This window comes from Talpa europaea (assembly GCF_964194135.1).
Source record: "Talpa europaea genome assembly, chromosome: 13".
NCBI lineage: Eukaryota > Metazoa > Chordata > Mammalia > Eulipotyphla > Talpidae > Talpa > Talpa europaea.
In genome coordinates, this window is record NC_140080.1 from 51,051,589 (window position 1) to 51,072,554 (window position 20,966).

General features: G+C 36.3%; 1 protein-coding gene across 1 annotated transcript in view; it reads left to right on the plus strand.

The window, feature by feature from the left end:
- Positions 1 to 20,966, plus strand: part of PPP4R1 (protein phosphatase 4 regulatory subunit 1) — a gene marked incomplete at both ends in the record, with an annotated part of 45,365 nt that overhangs the window by 11,465 nt on the left and 12,934 nt on the right. Inside the window, 3 exons of the mRNA XM_084252141.1 lie at positions 515 to 642; positions 6,921 to 7,447; positions 20,771 to 20,943. Of these exons, the coding sequence (XP_084108267.1) occupies positions 515 to 642; positions 6,921 to 7,447; positions 20,771 to 20,943 (828 nt within the window). The remainder of the gene's footprint in view (positions 1 to 514; positions 643 to 6,920; positions 7,448 to 20,770; positions 20,944 to 20,966) is intronic.

Below are 20,966 nucleotides of genomic sequence, written 5' to 3' on the forward strand. Positions count from 1 at the left end.
TAACAGTATATATTTTTCCAGATTTTTGTAAAATGTATTTTATCAATATTGTATTTCTAATGAGTACATGCATAGTTGTGGTATGTCTGTTTTGCTTCCATGTAAAGAACAAATTATAGTTTTTCTATCTGAAAACATTAAATGTATTTATCATGTTTTGTTGACTTTGTTGATTTACATTTTCCCTCTGACAGTCTTAGTTTTCTTCATTATTTTTGTTATTGAGACTACCACAGGACTATGTTTAGTTTTGTTCTGTGCAGATGTTTTATAGGCTCCTATATTCACATTGTCATGGTTTAAACACTCAAGCCAGGATAAAAAAATTTTTGAAGTAACAGAGAAATCCTTTATAAAAATTTTAAATCCTAGCTGAAGAATGATCTATAATTCTGAATGTGCGTTTCTTTAGAAAAATTTATTATTATCTAAACACAAATATTGGTATATGGAAAGTAGATTATTGATATTCCCTTATTTTTATGCTTTATTACTGTTCTTATTTTCTTCCTAGGTTCGCCAAGCAGCTTTTCAGTCTCTGGGACCTTTCATATCTACTTTTGCGAATCCATCTAGCTCAGGCCAGTATTTTAAAGAAGAAAGCAAGAGTTCAGAAGATGTGTCAGTAGAAGACAAAAATAGGTATAATTTGAAGGCATTACTTACCAGTTTTACTACTTGTGAATGTTTTTTAATTTTACAATAATTCTTTTTGGAGAATTAATTTCTCATAAATACAAAAGTTGGTAAATTTTTAATAGTGTTTTATTTTAAATAAGTTGGTTGAATGTTTCTTCAGTTAGTTACATATGAAATGAGAAGCTTGATGCCTGGCACACGGAAACCTAGGAATGGTAGATTTAATCTTATTTTATTAAGTTCAGTTAATAAATCATTTACCTAGTAAACCATCTGTTGACACAAAATACAAGGTAATGGTTATACAATGACTTTGGTTTGGTTTTTAAAGAATAAAATTTAATTTATGAGTGTTCACATTAGTATATAATGCATTTCTTACTATTTTTCTCTTCAGTTAATTTGTGAATCTTGGTTTCTTTGTTTTCAAAATGATGATTGCAATCTCTTAATTCAGGGGGAGAGTATTTTAATAATAAGCATCAGATTAGTGTACTTTTTTAGCTAGAATATCAACGTTAATTATATTAATCAGATAGGACAGCTACATTTTAAAAGAAAATGTAAAGAGGCAACTTTTTATTTTTGAACTTTTTTGCATTAAAGCATTTCACTCAAGTTTTAGTTTTTAAATTTTATTATTATATATACTCAGGGAAAAAAATGACTCAAATGAAAAAGCGATGGGAAGTATGCACAAACTCTTACAGTTATGCATTTGAAATAATTTAGTATGTTTCTGGAACATCGCTGCTAAAATGCTTGAGTTACCATAGTGTCTTGTCCCTCCCTTGTCATGATGCTAATGGACATTTTCTTCTGTAGGTCTTGATACTGTGATATTTGCTTTCTTGGTGTTTTGATTTGGCAGTTCTTCCTTTCTTCTCTGCTGCCTTGTTTTACCTTTTTGCCCGTTCTCCTACTGTCCTGCTGAATAGCCAAACAAACCTGAGGTACTGTTTTTTGTAAAGGAAGAAAAATCACTCTAAACCTATCTTCCTAGCAAGCAAATTCTGTCAGTTCTTTTGAAAACAGCTGCTGCAAGGAGTTTGACAAAAATGATGGGTGTGGGGTGGATATGTTACCTGCTTTTCATTTTTTAAGTCATTCTACCTTTCCTACTATGTAATTGTACAAAGACTGTTATGTAACTGATTTATTTTTAAATCTCAAAAAAGTCTCGTAAGGGAAAATATGAATTTACAGAAAATTTTATAGGACAGGGATTAGCACACTTTCTGAAAAAGGCCAGATAATAAATATTTTTGATCTGTCAAAGTTACTTAACTGTGCTTTTGCAGTGTAAAAGCAGCCATAGACTGTACATAAAACAGATGGGCTTGGCTGTGTTCCAGTAAAATTTAATTGACAAAATGGTTGGTGTGGCTGTCATGGTAGTTAGTTTGCTGACTTTGGTGCTGTATGTTATAGGAAGAGCTATTTATAGGTAATTTAGTTTAAAAAAAGGAGCCTTAATTCCTCTTCCAATGTAATAAAGTATGTTTTAATGTCAAATCAGTACTATTTGTACCATTGGATTTTTCACTATATTTATTACTTTATTGGATTATGTTAATGGTCTGTACAGGGAGGAGAGGGATTTCCTGGCTAAGGAAGGATTGTGTTAAAAATTTTAAAAGCTTTTGTACAGTTAACATCCTAATTTCAAAAAGGGTAGTCCTATATTAATCTCAGAACCATTAATTTATTTGCACCCTCTTAAATTCTGCTTTGACTTTTGTTTTAAACTCTCTTAAAACTCTTTTGTTATTAAAAATTAAGTGGTTGTTTATGCAGAATTTAATTGAGCACCTACTATGAACCAGCTCCTATATAGAGAATTATAGAACTTGGTTCCTGTTTTTAAGGTTCTCTGTCTCCTTTAATTCAGACTTTTCATCAAATATTTTACAAAGCATTTTTTTCCTACAGAATATTTCTAGTATTTGTTCACTATGTGGTGTGTCAGATAATCCTGCAAACAATATCATTTAATACTCTTTGAAGTATTTATTGGTAATAAACCTCTGCCCTTATATACCAAATTTCTCTCGCCTTACACCAGGCTGTTAATGCATCTTTGAACGTTTAATAAAGGTTACCTCCAAAAACAGAGTTAAACATTCAAATGTGCGTTTTTTTAATTATATAAAATTATGTCTTGTTCATCAAACTCTGCTGATGTATTGTTTGCTGAGTATACTCTATTCTTCTGATTCTTCCTGCTTTCTGTTTGGGAAGCTATTTGGGTCATCAGTTTTGACAGTTTGCTATCTGTAGACTCATCGAATCTTTCCCTGACTGCTCCAGGAAAAAATATAAAACCTTTGTATCATTGCTATCACTAGCCTTGAAATAAGAGCACTAATTTTTAATTTTATCCTTTTAATTGTATTTGCATTATATATTACTCTGTAGCCTTAGTCCATCACATTTAGTAATCTAGCTTTTTAACCCTTGTATATACTAGCACCTTCACTGAATCTTTGTACATAGTTAGCACATAATAAATCTTAAATGGATTATTTCTAAAAAAATTAAGGATTTACTTAATTGAACCAGCTATGCCATTTTTTATTAGCTTAGAATAATGCTAGCTATATGAAAGTGAAATTGTTTGTTGTTAGTAAAAATTGGGAAGTATTTCAACTAATGTTAAAAACTTCACTTAGTGAATTCAGAGTACTTGAAAGATGTGTCTTAGAGAGTTTCTTTTCTTTCATCTCAGGGTATGGTACTTCTTTAACCAGATCTTCCTTTGGTTATTTTCTCTTTGAAATACATGTACTTAATTTTCTAGCCACTCAGTGTCCAGTCAGGAACTTTGAAGATGTTAATTGTAAACTTATGTAAACACAAAAGGAAACTTATGGTTCTTTTTACAAGAAATTGCTGGATTACCTCTTATTTTAACCTAGTTTCTTAGGAGATAGGACAGTTCTCTTGTTTTGCCTCTTTAAATTTTGAAAGAAGACTATCAGAAATTTGGAATTCAGCATCTTCTTTTTGCAGTTGATTGGTAGCCAGCTTTAGGAAAAATCACTAGAGAATTTAATTTTTGACTGTTTGAAGAAACTGTTACTCATACATGTAGTAATTCCTCCAAGAACCTAATACTAATGAAAAGTTTTTTGTCTCTCTTGGTTATGTTTTTTAGCCTGTATTAGGGGTTTTAAGTTTAGACAAACTAATTTGATGTTTATTAGACAGACAAAATGACTTGGCCAGTCATTCTTCTGGGTTTTTTGTTTTCTTTTTTTGTTCCTGCTCAGAATATTAAAATTTAATCTTAATGCTTACATGAAAATAGTGATCAAGAAAAAGAAACTTCAGCTTTTAGATTAACTTTCATACTAAATGGCTTTCTAATTGTGTTCTTTTTGTGTATTTTAAATGGAAAGAGAACAAATGAAGTCTTAAAAATTATACCCATTTGCTTCCCATCCCCACCAAACAATAACTTGTTACTCTGATTTTTAAAATTTAGTTTGAATGGTTCAGAAAAATAGTAGATTTCCATATGCCCCCCCATTCAGGTTTTCCAGTTGTTGATGCTTTACTATTTTTGCTTTTTTTCCCCTTGAATTTGTTGTGAATAAGTTTTAGACATCATACTTTTAGTTTTCTTAAATATTTTCCTGTATTTTCTCAAAATACAGACATTAATACATAACCACAGTCCAGTTGGCAAAATGAAGAAATTATCATTGATACTATTATCTAGAGACTCTATTCAAATTTTACCAATTTTCCTATTCTTTAAAACAAAAGGTAAAAAGGATATATTTTTTACTAAGACAGAATGATTAGAGCTTATTAAATAAGTACATTCACTTATAGGAGGCACATTTATTTTGCACAGTAGCATTAGCTTCAAGAACTATTCTGGAGTGGATGAATCTTGTAGGTGATCTAGGCCAGTAGCTCAATTTTGTGAATAAAACTAAATGAGCACTCTGAGTCCTTAAGAGACAGAATTTTTTTATGTTGATGTAGTACTGGGACAAGAATCTCAGAACTGAAGTCCAGTTCTTTTACACTTGTCACAGAATTGTGTGTGCAAAATAAGTATTTTATAGTTACAAGAATGGAAGGGACACTCCGGAATTTAAAATATTATCAAGGTATATTTTCACATGACATTTCTTTGTCTGTTTGAAAATTTTTTTAAATCACACACAGTTATTCATGCTGCTTTCCAAATTGTACATGTTGCAATCAGAAGGAATCAGAAGGAAGCTGATAATTTCATGTGAACACATGTGGTGGCTTGGTCTAACCTGGGCTATTACATAGGTGTTATGTCACCTTCCTTATAAACCTGGTTGATTTCATTTATTCTGTGTATTTAAAGGCACATAATATTTGAAGGGAGCACCTTTATTTTTTTTTTCTCCATACTCACCTTGCAAATTTAACATACATTCACCCATTTCTTCATGTTTCTTAGAAAGGAGTTTCTTGAGCAAAAAGGAAAAAAAAGTTTACCCATTTAATCTGTCCACCTGTGTTTGGAACACATACACTTTCATCTCAGAAAGACATTGATTATCATATTTCATTCCTATGTCAAATTTCTTAATTTCTTTCACCTTTTCTGACCTCTTTCCTTGTGACCAAAAATATGCTTGCCCTTACCATTCTTTCATACAAGAAAAGATGCCTTTCACACTTTGTTGTGCCACACAGCTGTCATGTTTTTCTTTATCCACATTTGCCTCAGACCCATCTAAGGACCTCATGTGATAACTTCCAATTGTCACCAGTGTCCGACCAGTTCGCTATAGATATCACTATCTAGAATTTGACAGCTACCTAACTCAATATCTGAACCTGAACTTCTCACTTTCAGTTGGTGCTACCTGCATCTGTTCAGTTGTGCTAGCCAGAAATTTGGAAAATCTCCCCAGATGCCCACTTTGTTTCTCATCTTCAGCATGCAACAAGTTAGCAAGTCTTACTGGTTTTGTCATCATTTAAATGTGGTCAGTTAATTTGTAGCACCGGAGACAATGCTGACATTCAGAAGGTCATCACTCTGACCTACTCTTCTGCTTTCTGCCTTACCTCCAACCCGTTTTCTGCAGTACATCCAGAATGGGCTTTCAAAAATAACACATCAAAAAATGTAATTGCCTTAATTCTTTATATCCTATAGCCCATATGATAAATTCCAGAGGGAGTTATCATCAAATACAATGGTTCCTGAAAAGTTTTCAGCCGTCATTTCTTTCTCTAGCCATAATAAATTTAGTACTATTTTCTGAATGTATTACACCTCTTCTATCACTCTTGCCTTTCATGTGCTGTTTTCTTCTTTGAATGCATTTTCTTCCACTTAGTCTCCTAAACATTTGTTTCTTCTAAATATGACTCCTTATTTTCTTTAAAGCCTTTAATTTCAGTTCCAATCTTCGCCGCCTGTATTTAGTGTGTATGGTTTTTTCTGTACTTAACCATTCTGTATGGCAATTACTTGCTTATAGGTTCATTTCTCCTTTGTGCTTCTAATTATAATCTCATGGGCAAGATCTGTATCTCGTCCACACATAAATCCTTAGTTCTGATTTTATCTCCTGGCTCCGAGTAGGTGCTCAATCCCTGTTTGTTAATGTTAAATTTAAATGAATCAAAAACAGAATAAACATCAAAACTCACTGTAGTGCTCTAGTTTAGATAATGGATGGTGTTAACCAGTGGACTTTTAATTTAGGGATCTGTCCTTATCGATTACTTCATGATTTCATTTTGGGAAACCCTTTAGGAGTAGAGCTGGAAAGTGGAAGAAATAATTTTACTCATACTTAGCAGATCTTAATATATTTTTATGAGATAGTAAAAAAGGATCTTTTCTAATGCAGTGTAGTTTATTTATAATTAAGCAAATAAATCATAATTCTCAGATTTTCATTGTCATTGGAGCAAGAATGGCAATACAAATAACCCTGTAAATCAGATAACTTAAAAAATGTGTCCATCTTAAAATGCATTGGAGGAACTTATCTTCCTACTGTTTTTCTTTAGTTTTTTATTATTGAAATTAGTATGGTATGTAGAATCCCAAAATTCTTAAATGTTACTTCCCCAACTAATATGTAATACTTTAATGATTGTATCTCTGAACACAGAGCAACTGACGGAAAGAAGCATTACTAGTAACACATAAATTATTGTCTATACAAACTGTAATTTTTAATATTGTCTAAATGCTTTCATTGATTTTTTTTCAGTAATTATTTTTATATTTTCATTCCCCCCCCTTCCCAATGAAACAATAAAAGGATCAGAGATCAAGAAACCCCAGAAGACGTACAAATCAGGCCAGAGGAGGATGTTCCTTCAGATCCTAGTATTAGTAATTCCAGTGTCAAACTGGAAAACACACTGGAAGATCGGGCTGAAACATCTAGGAAATCTCCAGGTGAAATGAGTGTTCCATTGGACAGCTCTTTACTTTGTACTTTGTCCTCAGAATCTCATCAGGAAGCAGCTAGTAATGAGAATGATAAAAAACCTGGTAACTGCAAATCTACATTACGGCCAGACGTTGGCACCAGTTCACAAGATTCAGCTGTCTTAGATCAGGAATTGTATAATTCCTTCCACTTCTGGAGGACTCCTCTTCCTGAAATAGATCTAGATATAGAGCTTGCTCAGGACTCTGAGAATAAACTCAGCCCAGAGAGACCAGAAGAAATACATGAAGTCACCATTCCAGGTTCTCCAAATGTCACTATGGCCACCAGAAGGGAACTTGAAGAAATGATAGAAAATCTAGAACCCCATATTGATGATCCAGATGTTAAAGGTATGGGAGATTCCATCAAATTCTTTATTCTAAAGCTGATATAAAATGTTATTTTCCCCCTAGAAAAATTGCTTTTTAAAAATTATGACTGTTGCCATCATGTTTTTTTTTTTGTTATGTACTCATAAGTTGTGTTGATAAATGTGTTAAACTGATTTTTATGAAATTTCACTTAAGCTCATTAATCCATCATAAACAGATCTGTTGATTCACAAATCACTCTGAATTTTCACTAAAACAATGTTTTACGTTTACAATGTTAAATCTTGACCCTTGCTTTAAATATTTTATTTTGGGTCTTATTTGTTTTTTTACAAATGGGTAGTGAATGTAGTTAATGTTTTTTAAACAAGAGCTATAGTCTATTAACAGACAATGGTAACTTCTCTTGTGGATTCTGATGTTTTAAGAGTTGTAGTTGTTTGCAAGAGTCATTTTTATTTCCCAATTTGACCTTTTCCCATTGGGTTATGTGTCACCTAGATTCTTTCCTTACGAATACCAGTCTTAAAACAAAAGGTTGACTCTGTTACATGTTGAAGTCCATGTGGCTGGAACCTGATGGAGATGTGATCTTTGTGTGCTTTGAAGACTACATGATGACGCCTATAACCATTTAGGGAAATATGAAATATTATTTAAAACAAAACAATTTTGAAAAATCTTACAAGTACAAGCTTTTAGATCTTGGGATTTTTTTCCTTCCTTATTCCAGAAAACAAAAAGGTTTTACACTATCAGTTTGCTCAGTGTTAGGAAATACTCATATTTATTTTTATTTATTTTTTTTTTTTAGAATTTCTTTTACTTTTATGCAAGAGCTGGGATATAGGCCAGAGGTGTGGGAGGGTGAGAGGATTTACCAGAGACAGAGCAGGGAGCAGAACAGGCAGACAACAGATATACAATGCTGAGGGGAGCAGCGGGCGCGACAGGAGAGGTCTGCCAAGCCCTGTGGGAATCTCCCTGCCCAGCTGGGAATCGAACCAGCGCTGCAGAGGCCTCGGACAGCTTCACAGCACTGTGGTCAACTCACTGCGCCTTGTGGGAGGCCAAAATACTCATTTTTAAAGCAGATATAGTGATATATTTCTAAAACATACAAAGCTTTGTTGGGCCTCCCCAGGTGGCGCAGCGGTTGAGTGCTGGGCTGCGAAGCTGCCCGCAGCCTCTGCAGCACTGATTCAATCCCTGAGGCCATGGCGAGGGTCCCACATGGCGCACAGACCTCTCCTGCCGCGCCCACTGCTCCCCTCAGCAGTGTATATCATTGGTCTGCCTGTTCTGTTCCCCGTTCTGGCTCTGGTAAATTCTCTCACCCGCCCGTGCTTCTGACTGTCCCCAGTGCTTGTATAAATAAAAAAATCTTAAAAAAAAAAAAAAACATACAAAGCTTTGTTGTATTTAAACTTTTGAAATTGCATCAGTGGTTATCCAGTTAGCAGTTATCTTTATTTGACTTTAATTTATTATGAGATTTCCTTTTATAATTTTGTACTTGGAGAAAAATGATTTAATTAAAAACTAAGTATATCCTTGATTGCTGAAAGTTTTTATTAAATTACAGATAATCAGTTTCACTTTTTTATCCTGTTTTGATTGTTTTGGGGATTATAATTTACATCAGTAAAATTTACCTTTTGAATGTATGATCCTGTGAGATTTGACAGGTACATTCAGTTGTATGTAACTCCTACCATAGTCAAGGTACACAATAGTTCCATCTCCATCATCCTCTAGCAACCACTGATGTTCTGTCAGAACCACTGTGTTCTGTCCCTGTGATTTTTTGCATTTTCCAGGATGCCATAAAAATAAAATCAAACAATATAATATTGTTTGAATCTGACTTCTGTCACTTAATGTAATGTATATTTGAGACTTATACTTCTGTTCCATGTGGCTTCAATTCATCCTTTTTTATTATATTCTGAAAAACAGGTAAGAACAGGGAACAGTATTTTCTCTACCCTTTCTTTAAATCTCAGTAGATTATTCCAGCCTGTGTTTGGTATTTCGAAAGTTTGTTTTTAACAGCTTTCAGCTTTTTGTTTAAATAAGTATTATTTGTCAGATGGATTTTATTCAGTTGATCAAACCCTCGTAACTCATATTTTTCTTTTTCTTACACTCCGTTTTTCTTTACACTTTTTCTGATACCATTTTTATGAAAAAGAAAAATTGCTAGATAGGCTTTAATCCTATTCCAACAGATCTTGCTATCTTAGAGTACATGCTAGTTCTCTGACACATATTAGGCACTTAACGAATATTAATTAAAATGTATTTAAATGCCTTTTTTAAAAAATAAGCAAAAAAGTAACATGCATAGCTTATTTTTTCAAAAGACCTACATGTGTACAAGTTTCAGGATACAACTTTTTGTTTCAGAAGATGTCTAATACTCTTCCACTTAAAAATATACTGTAAATTTACAGGTTGTACTTGAGAGATTTCAACACAAATACTATGTTGTGACTTAATCAGTTCTGTGTCTCAGTCAACTTTTACACCTGCTGTGATTTAGATCTATCATGTTCTTTCTATTCATAATTCTTTCACAACATATCCATTAATTGATTCATTCAGAATACTTAATGAGCACCTTGACTATGGACCAGATGCTCTTCTAAGCACTAAATATATATTGGTAACAAATCATATAAAAATCATAGCTTCAAAGAAAGGTGAGATACGATGGCTATATGTACTATATGTATATATATGTGTGTGTGTGTATATATATATATATAACGTAAATAAATAGGTTGGGAATTTACTGCTGAGGCTGCAGAATTCTTGAACATTTTATTCTTTGGAATTTGAGAGCATGTTTAATTCATTTAGTAACTGTGCCTTAATTTTCCATAGCATTGTTTTGAACTTTTAAAAAAGGAAACACACCTAATTTTGGATAATTTCTCTTTTCTAATACTGTCTTTAAACTGTCAGTAAATACTGACCTTTTTGGAAGACAGAACTATAATTTTTTTTTTATTTTGAATAATAATTTTATTTTTTTTGTACATTGTGAGTTTATTTTTTTAATTTATTTTTTTTATTTTTATATTCCCCATACAATTGCAACCCCCTGATTTTGACACCAATCTCTCCTTTCCCTGCCCGTCCCCCCAAAAATGTGTCTCTGGTTCATAGTTATTTGTTGATTTTGATTTTTTTCTTATAGTTATTCTTTTTCCTGGTCCCTTATTTAGGTTTTCTCGATTCCTGTAATGAGTGAGACCATCCGGTATTTTTCTTTTTCTTTCTGGCTTATTTCACTGAGCGTGATCCCTTCCAGCTCCATCCATGTTGCTGCAAATTGCATGTGTTTATCTTTTTTGAATGCTGAGTAATATTCCATTGTGTATATGTACTACATCTTCTTGATCCAGTCATCTATTTTTGGGCATTTGGGTTGTTTCCAAAGCTTAGCTATTGTAAATTGTGCCTCTATAAACATAGGGTTGCAGGTGCTCTTTGGAATTAATGTTTCTGTGTCCTTTGGGTAAATACCTAGGAGTGGAATTGCTAGATCACATGGAAGCTCTGTCTTTAGTAGGTTGAGGAATCTCCACACAGCTTTCCATAGTGGTTGGACCAGTTTGCATTCCCACCAACAGTGCAGGAGAGTTCCTTTCTCTCCACATCCTCGCCAACATTTGTTGTTGCTAGTTTTTTTAATATGTGCCATTCTCTGGTGTGAGATGGTATCTCATTGTTGTTTTGATTTGTATTTCCCTGATTGCAGGTGACGTTGAACATTTTTTCATATGTCTGGTGGCCATTTGTATTTCCTCTTCAGAGAAGTTTCTTTTTCGCTCTTCTGCCCATTTTTCAACTGGATTATTTTCTTTGTTTTTGTTGAGTCTCATCAGCTCTTTGTAGATTTTTGTGATCAGTCCTTTATCATTAGTGTTGGGTACAAAAATTTTCTTCCGGTCGGTGGGGTTTCTCTTTGTTTTTGTTATTGTCCCTTTTGCTGTGCAGAAGCTCTTTAATTTGATGTAGTCCCAGCTGTTAATCTTTGCCTTCACTATCACTGCTTTGGGTGATGTGTCTGTAAAGATGTCTTTGAGGTGCATGTTATGTAGTGTTTTGCCTATATTTCCTTCTATGTATTTTATGGTTTCAGGTCTTATGTCTAGTTCTTTAATCCATTTTGAGTTGGTTTTTGTGCATGGTGTGAGGTAGTAGTCAAGCTTCATTCTTTTGCATGTAGCGACCCAGTTTTCCCAGCACCATTTATTGAACAAACTTTCTTTACTCCAGTGCATATTCTTTGCTCCTTTGCAAAGATTAGTTGACCATAGATCTGTGGATTTATTTCTGGATTTTCTATTCGGTTCCATTGATCCATGTGTCTGTTCTGGTTCTAATACCATGCAGTTTTGATGATTATGTCTTTGTAGTATAATGTGAAATCTGGGAGAGTGATGCCTCCATTCCCTTTTTTTTTCAGGAGTGTTTTGGCTATTCGGGGTTTTTGTGGCTTCATATGAATTTCATCAATATTTTTTCTATTTCTTTGAAGAATGACATTGAAATTTTAATTGGAATAGCATTGAATCTGTAGATTGCTTTTGGTAGGATGGCCATTTTGATAATGCTAATTCTACCAATCCATGAGCAGGGGATATCTTTCCATTTCTTTGTGTCTACTTCTATTTCTTTTAACAATGTTTTATAGTTTTCTTTGTATAGCTCCTTTACTTCTTTTGTTAGATTTATTCCCAAGTATTTGATTTTTTTTGTTTCAATAATAAAAGGAATGGTTTCTTGATTTCTTCTTCAGATTTATTGTTTGTGTATAGGAAGGCTACCGATTTTTGTGCGTTGATTTTGTATCCTGCCACTTTACTAAACTGATTGATTAGTTTAATTAGTTTTTCTGTGGAGTTTTTGGGGTTCTCTATGTATATTATCATGTCATCCGCAAATAGTGATAGTTTGACTTCTTCCTTGCCTATTTGGATTCCTTGTATGTCTTTCTCTTGTCTTATTGCTCTGGCTGGGACTTCCAGAATTATGTTGAAATGCAGTGGTGAGAGTGGACATCCTTGTTTTGTTCCAGATCTTAATGGGAATGCTTTCAGCTTTTCACCATGGCGAATGATACTGGCTGTGGGCTTGTCATAGATGGCCTTCATGATGTTGAGGTATGTTCCTTGTATCCCGAGAATTTCAAGGGCCTTTATCATAAATGGGTGTTGTAGTTTGTCAAATGCTTTCTCAGCGACTATGGATATTATCATATGGTTTTTATATTTCTTTTTGTTGATGTGTTGGATTACATTGATTGATTTTTGGATGTTGAACCATCCTTGTGTCCCTGGAATAAATCCTACTTGGTTGTGGTGAATTATCTTATGGATGTATTGTTGGATTCTGTTGGCAAGGATTTTGTTGAGGATTTTTGCATCAGTGTTCATTAGGGAGATTGGCCAGTGATTTTGTTTTTGTGTGCTGTCTTTGTTGGGTTTTGCTATTAGTGTAATGTTGGCTTCGTAGAATGTATTTGGTAGTAGTATTCCTTTTTTTTCCAATTTTTTGAAAGAGTTTGTGTAGGATAGGCACTAATTCACTGCTGAACGTTTGGTAGAATTCATTTGTGAAGCCGTCTGGGCCTGGGCTTTTGTTTTTGGGAAGTGCTTTGATTACTGCTTCAATTTTGCTGCTTGTAATTGGTCTGTTTAGTTGTTCTATTTCTTCTTTGTCCAGCATTCGATGACTGTATCATTCTAGGAATTTGTCCATCTCTTCTAGGTTGTTAAATTTGTTCGCGTATAAATGTTCATAGTAATCTCTTATTTTGATTTCTACTGAGTCTGTTGTGATTTCTCCTTTTTCATTTATAATCCTATTTATACGTGTTTTCTCCCGTTTTTTCTTTGTGAGCCTTGCTAAAGATTTGTCTATTTTGTTTATCTTTTCAAAGAACCAACTTTTGGTTTCATTGATCTTTTGGATTTTTTTTTTTTTTAAGATTTATTTATTTATTTATTTATACAAGCACTGGGTACAGTCAGAAGTGCGAGAGGGTGAGAGAATTCACCAGAGCCAGAGCAGGGAGCAGAGCAGAGCAGGCAGAAGGACCAAAGTACACTGCTGAGGGGAGCAGCGGGTGGCAGGAGAGGTCTGTGCGCCTTGCGGGACCCTCCTCCAGTGGCCGGGGAGTAGCCGGGGATTGAACTGGCGCTGCAGAGGCTGCAGGCAGCTTTGCAACCCAGCGCCCAACCGCTGCGCCACCAGGGAGGCCCTGGATTATTTTTTTAATTTCTAATTCATTTATTTCTGCTTTGATTTTTATTATTTCCTTTCTTCTAATGGCTTTAGGGTTTTTTTGTTGTTCTTTTTCTAGTTCTTTGAGATGTGAGATTAGGTTTTTTCTTTGAGTTCTTTTTTGTTGATGTGAGCCTGTACTGCTATATATTTTCCTCTTATTACTGCTTTTGCTGCATCCCATGCATTCTGGAAAGTGGTGTCCTCCTTATCATTGAACTCAAAGTATTTTTTAATTTCTTCTTTGATCTCCTCATTAGTCCAGTGGTCTTCCAGTAGTGTGGATTTCAATCTCCATGAAGTGGGAAGGTTCCTTGTTTTCTTTTCGTGATTTATTTCTAACTTGATGCCTTTATGATCAGAGAAGATAGTTGGAATGATTTTGATTTTCATGTATCTGTTGATGTTTGTCTTGTGGCCCAGTATGTGATCGATTCTGGAGAATGATCCATGCGCACTTGAGAAAAATGTGTACTCAGATTTTTTTGGGTGCAGTGTCCTGTAGATGTCTTTTAAGTCCATGAGTTCTGTGTCTTTATTTAGGGCTCTAGTGTCTTTGTTTATTTTTTGTCTTGTGATCTGTCCATTGGTGAGAGTGGGGTGTTGAAGTCTCCCACTATATATGTATTTTCTTTAATATCTGTTTTCAGAGCTGATAGTAATTGTCTAATATATTTTGATGCCCTTCATTTGGTGAGTATATGTTGATGAGTGTTATATCTTCCTGATGTATTGTCCCCTTAATCATAATGTAGTGTCCATCTATGTCTCTTAACTTTTTTTAATTTGAAGTCTATTTCATCTGATATAAGTATATGGCTGTTCCTGCCTTCTTTTTTGGTCCATTTGCTTGTAGGATTGTTTTCCAACCTTTTACTTTCAGTCTGTGTTTATCTTTTGTGGTTAAATGTGTTTCCTGGAGACAGCAGAAGGTTGGATTTTGTTTTTTAATCCAGTCTGCTACTCTGTGTCTTTATACTGATGAGTTAATCCATTTGCATTTAGAGTTAATATTGATACGTTGGCATCTGTGTTTGTCATTTTGTTTGTCTTTTTTGTGATTTTATGCCTTGCTTTATTCTGTTCTTGTCCATTCCTCTGTTGGTTTTGGCTTTAGGACTTCTTGTAGAATTTTTTGGAATGGGGGTTTAGTTGTAATGAATTTCTGGAGTTTCTGTTTATCTGAGAGGCCCATATTTTTTCTTTGTAGAGGAAGGAGAGTTTTGCAGGGTAAAGTATTCTTGGTTGGGCATTTGCTGTCTTGAAGTTTGCTGAATATGTTACTCCATTCTCTTGCCTATAATGTTTCTTCAGAGAAGTCAGAAGTTAACATGATTGGTTTTCCCTTATAAGTTATCTGTTTCTTCCCTCTTGCCAGTTTCATTATTTTTTCCTCGTCTTGGACTCTTGCAAGCTTTACTATTAGGTGTCTTGCCATAGTTTTCTTTTCGTTATGGTAATTGGGAGTTGTTCTTGCTTCCTGGATGTCTATATTCATCTCCTTTATCATGTTTGGGAAGTTTTCTTCAATTATCTCCTTGAATAATTTCTCAGTTCCTTTGTCTCTCCTCATCTTCTAGAATGCCTATCACTCTTGCATTTCCTCTCTTCATGGAGTCTGATAATTGTCTAAGATTCTCCTCATACTGCTTCATTTGCACTTCTCTCTCCTTTTCTCTTTTGGCTCTTTATTTCTGTAATTTCTATATTACTGATCCATTCTTCCATTTCATCGATCCTGTTTTCATTGCTTTTCCCAGAGTTCTTTATCTCTTCTAGTAATCTTTTTATCTCCTTCCTTTCATTTCTTTCCTTTCTTAGGTCTCAATTTCATTTTTCTGTCAATGATTATTTGTCGCAACTCATTTTTTTGCTTTTTGTTTTCTTTCTGCTTTTTAATCAGGATGATTATTAATTCTCTATCTGATAGGCCGAGAAGTTCTTCCATGTCATCGTTGAGCTCTGGTGACTGTGTTTCTTTTTGTGGTGTGTCTTCCTGCTGGCTTGCTTGGTTATTTATATTTTTTCTTCTCCCTGTTGTTTGCTTTCTAATTAGTTCTATGCATTGGGACTTTGTGCCACTGGTGTTGGCGGGCATCTCTTTGGAGTGTTCCTTTAGGGGTGTTGGAAACTGTTTACCAGACTGAGACCAGCACTGGTAGGCCAAAACTCCAGCAGGGTGTTTGTTGATGCTGTGTTGCTGGGCTCTGTCCCTTACAGTTCCCTCCCTCTGTATTTACTCAGTTCCAACAGGGAATCAGCTAGTTGGTGATTCAGTTCTGGTCACGTGGTGGCGCCCAAGACCCGTACTTGCTGACCTGTGCTTTTTCCCAGTGGTTCTCTGAATAGCGGAGGGGAGGGTGCAGGGGAGCACCTCAACACAGGGGCTCTTATTCAAGCCAGGTGCTGTGTCTGCCCTGTGTTCACCAGGTGTTGTGCCCGCAGCTATATGGATCCCACGATCTGAAGTCTGCACTCGAGGTCTCAGTTCCAGGGCTATCAGATCCAAAACGCTGGGTGTCACCCTGTGCATGCCCACTGCTATGGCGTGTCCCACACCCCGGATCCTGTGCCTAGCTCTCAGTTCCAGGATGGGGTCTTGCTCCACGCCTTATTTCCCTCCTTACCACCGTTTGCGTGGCCCACCCTCTTTGAGCGCCTGAGGGTGTTTTTGTGATCCGTGGTTTCCAACTATAGGGTGTTGGTGATTTTTTTTCTGGTGGGTAGGTGGTGCCAGAGATCTTTCCTAGTGTCCTTCGGGAACTGGTTTTAACCCCCTGGGTTCCGGGGGAACAGAGTGGGAGTGGCATGGAGAGCCTCAACGGCGTGGGGATGCTGTGTCTGCCTTGTGCCCCACCGTCGTGGGGATCCCAAACCCCCAATTTCGTGCTCCGAGTCTCAGTTCCCAAAGCCCTCAGGTCCAGGACACGGGCTGTAGCCCAGTTCCGTGTCCGCAGAAATGGCACCTTTAGCACCCCGCTCCTGTGTCCGGGCGCCTGGTTTCTGATTACTCAGTGAGGGACATTCACCTCAATGAGCCCCCCCCCCCTTCTCCGCAAGCTTAGGTAGCAGGCACGGGGATCTGGGCATCCCTGATCTGCGTATGCTTTTCAAGTGTGCTGCTTTTCCGCACAAGCTTACCGGCTGGCTTTCCTCTGTTTGTAGGTCTCCTGGGAGTCTTTATTTTTCTCCAGTGGCGCCTGTAGCCATTCGCTCACCTCCACGGTGAACCCTGCACGGTTCTCTACAGTTCCACTTCACAGGGTGCTGTGGCTGAAATAGTTCTTTTCCACTCACAGTCCCATTTGATGCATAGTTTATTCTTGTTGGTTGTTTCAGTTTGGTTTTTTTTTCCTCCTTTCTGCTGGTCGGAGAGTGCCGACTTTGTGGGTAGGGGAGGGGAGCAGGGTTCTGAGCTTTCCTCCCTTCTAGTCCTCTTTTATGGCAGCTTTCTTCTTCGGGCAGTTTGTCAGTCGCCTGTTTATCTTCCCTGTCCCATTTCTCTCAGGGACCTGCCGCTTTTCCTCGCTATTAGCTTTTTTTTATGGGAGGTCTTACTCGCAGCGTTTCCTTGCCGCCATGTTGATGACGTCTCCCAGAACTATAATCTTAAATTGGAAAGTTCTAACCAGCAACTTAACTAGTTTCCTGTGAAAATTTTTTCTTGACTTTTGGTGGATAAGATCATTGGGAAGTACTTGAAGGCAGAATTACTATAGCATCTGCTCAGAAAAACCATTTTAAGGCATACCCTCAAGAGTGAGTGTCACTTCAGTTGAACCTCTGTGTCACATGCTCTTTTCCCTATTCCTTGGGAAATGTCATGGGAAACAATACTTCTGTTTTTTCTCTTAAGGAACCTTTTGTTCTTCATAGTCTTGCTAATTTAAAACTGACTTTTGTAGGCCTCCCTGGTAGCGCAAGGGGTTGGGATGCAACCTATGAAGCTATTCAAGCCACTGCAGCACAAGTTCAATCCCCCAGCCAGGGAGCTACCCACGTGGCTCAGCAGACCTATACTGACTGGCCCGCTGCTCCCCTCAGCAGTGTATTTCAGTCAGTTCGCCTTTTCTGTACCCCACTCTGTCTCTGGTGGGTCTTTTCATCCCCACATCTCTGACCTGTACCCCAGTTCTTATATGCATAAATAAATAAATCTTTAAAAATAAATAAATAAATAAAACTGAGTTTTGGACCTCTCTAGTGGCACAAGGGGTTAAGTCTCAGCATTATGAAGCTATCTGTAGCCACTGCAGCATGAGTTCAATCCCCAGCCAGGAGCTAACCCACGTGGCACAGCAGACCTCTCCTGTCTTGCCCACTGCTCCCCTCAGTAGTGTATTTCAGTCAGTCTGCGTGTTCTCCCCGCTCTGTAGTGAATTCTCTCTCACACACACACACCCCACACAAACAACCCCTGGCCTATGACCCAGTTCCTGGATGCATAAATAAATCTTTCAAAAAATAAAACTCTTACTTTTCTAGATGCATTGATAAGGTTTTTCTTTATGAATTTTTTAAAAATATTTATTTATTTATACAAGAACTGGGGTACAGGCCAAAGGCGCGGAATGGTGAGAGGATTCACCAGAGATGGAGCAGGGACCAGAACAGGCAAACTACTGGAAACACTGCTGCGGGGAGCAGTGGGCAAGACAGGAGAGGTCTGCCGCACCATGTGGGTTTCTCCTTGGTTGGCCAGCAATTGAACCTGCACTGCAGAGGCTGTGGACAGCTTCACAGTGCTGTGCTCAACCCGCTGCGCCACTGGGGAGGCCCTCTTTATGAATTTTTCATCAAAAAATTTAATAGTGTTTCCAGGGACTAGAATGAGAAATTCATGTCAGGAAAAAGAAAACTCTCAGTTACAGAACAGAAATAGATCCCGTATGGAAGGCCACTAAGGGAAGTACTTATAAACTATGAAGGTGGGAGAGATCCCCCTTTTCATTGGGAAGTTGAGTTTTTCTTCTTTGCCTAGGAGTTTCAAAATGCTTGAAATTTGGGATCACCAAGCTGATTTAGGATTGAATTTGAGTAGAATTAGTGATACTAGCTTGATTTTTCCACAGCTAGGTTCATAGACTACAAAAAGAAAAATTGCCCAGACTCAAAATATTTTCTGTCCAATTTAGGCTCAAGAAAAGGGTTGGGCTCTTTATAGCAGTAATGGTCAAAAAAAAAAAAAAAAACAAAAAAACACCAAAAAACGTATTTGCTCACTGATTGAAATCAGTAATTATTAGGAACTTGTAAATAATCACAGTATATAGCGTGTGGAAGAGTTAGAGATTATAAAGGTTAGTTCAGCTCTACCAGATTCTTCAGAGAAGAAGTCAAATTTGAGGTTTCCCAGTGGTTCCCATTTTTTAGTATGTGTCACTGGAGAGGGGGAGGTACTGTGTTTCTTCACAAATCCATTTTTAAAATGATCAGTTTATTTGGCAGGTTTATGTCAAATAAAGATCTTCTGTCAGGTGATTAAGATGCCTGGTTTTCTCTCACATCAGAGAGTTACCAAGAGTTAAGCATAGTGGGGCTTAACTACCTGGATCATTTATTCCCTGGTAATGTTAGTAATGGGTGACAATGTGTGAGACATACACTAAACTAGGAGGAAAAAAGCAGTACTCTCAGCATTTCCAGAAATCACAGTGGGGAAGATAATAATTCAAGCACCTTTCTGTTAGAATATCAATCTGAGACTATTAGCAAGAGAGTTAGCAACAGGAATTTTGGTGTTGCTCACAGATTATACAACTGTGGTTCCTGGGATTTCAGTCTGCATTGTATATGTTAAAATTTCAGCGTTAACCAAGCATTACATCCTACTGCTTTCTGTGGCAAGAGAATTTAAACATCTAGCCTCTTCCATTAATGATTTTTATATCAGTTTTTGAAGAAGGTAGCTTCACCATATAACTCATTTATATGTAGTCTATTCAGAGATAAATGACCTGTGTAAGGCATTTTCTGTTACTTCCTGAAGAATAGAATAGACATGCAGAAAGGACCACACCCTTTACACTTTTCCTGGGATGGGACACTTTAACCTTTATGTAGTGTGAAGTCTCACTTAGCACTATTTTGATTGTGTTTTGGAAACTAAGATTCCAAAGAAGGGGCTTAAAGTGATTTGAGGGATTACTACACATCACAGCTAAAATTCTCAAGAGAATGCGTATCCTTTTCATGAATAACTTTTTATGATTAAATACCTGCATTTTACTTAATTTAGCAAACAATGACCTAGTAGAATAGCACCTCATCCTATATGTTTCTTTTATCTTTATTGCCAGTACTAATGTATTTAGAATAGAAATTTTATAAATGCAACAGCATAATGTTATATTAATAAAACAGTCTCTCCGATTACTTTTGAATTCTTTAAGCAATTTTTGTACTAAATAAATATGAAGTTAAAATTTATTTTCATGTTATGAGGATCCAAGTGGATTGTTACTTGAAATAATACTAAGCAATATTTTTTGCCAAATTTCTCATTTATTTGGGGGGAAGGAAGACTGATTTATTCATTTCATTTTCTGAATGAACTAGAGAAAAATAAACTGGAATAAGATGTGAGCTGTTTAATGTAACTGCAATAAAAATATTTGTAATTGCCATTGTTTTATATTGGCAGGGTTTGTGTGACTGCTCTTCTGCTAAAATAGCTTAGTAAGTAAGCCTTGTTAGTTTGATTCATGCACTACCAAAACATAGTTAACTTATACTGAAATTGACTCCTTTTAATAAATTGGAGGTACCTCCAAATCTAGATAGCATTTCTCTTTTTGTACTAACGCAGAATAATGTATAGTAGTGGATAAACATTTTTAATCTCATGAAAGCATATTAGTCATCTACTTTTTCTCTCAGAGGACTAATGATTTACCATAGTAGAGTGTTGTTTGTTTTTTTTCAGCTTTTTGATGGCAATGTCAAAAATGTATCTCATTGATTATGTATAATGCAGAGGAAAAGCCCACTCGCACTTGGTAACTCTGCCATTCATTTGCCATCTCCCTGTTCTGCCTATAGCACAAGTGGATGTGCTGTCCGCCGCGCTACGTGCTTCCAGTCTGGACATTCGGGAAGAAGCCAGCAATGCAGAAAAGAAAAGTGATGCGCAAGATGAGCTTGGTGTAAATGAGTTACCGAACTGTAAAATAAACCACGACGCTTCTGTGCCTTTAATCAGCGATGCTGTTGAGGTAACAAACTTAGCAAGGTGTTG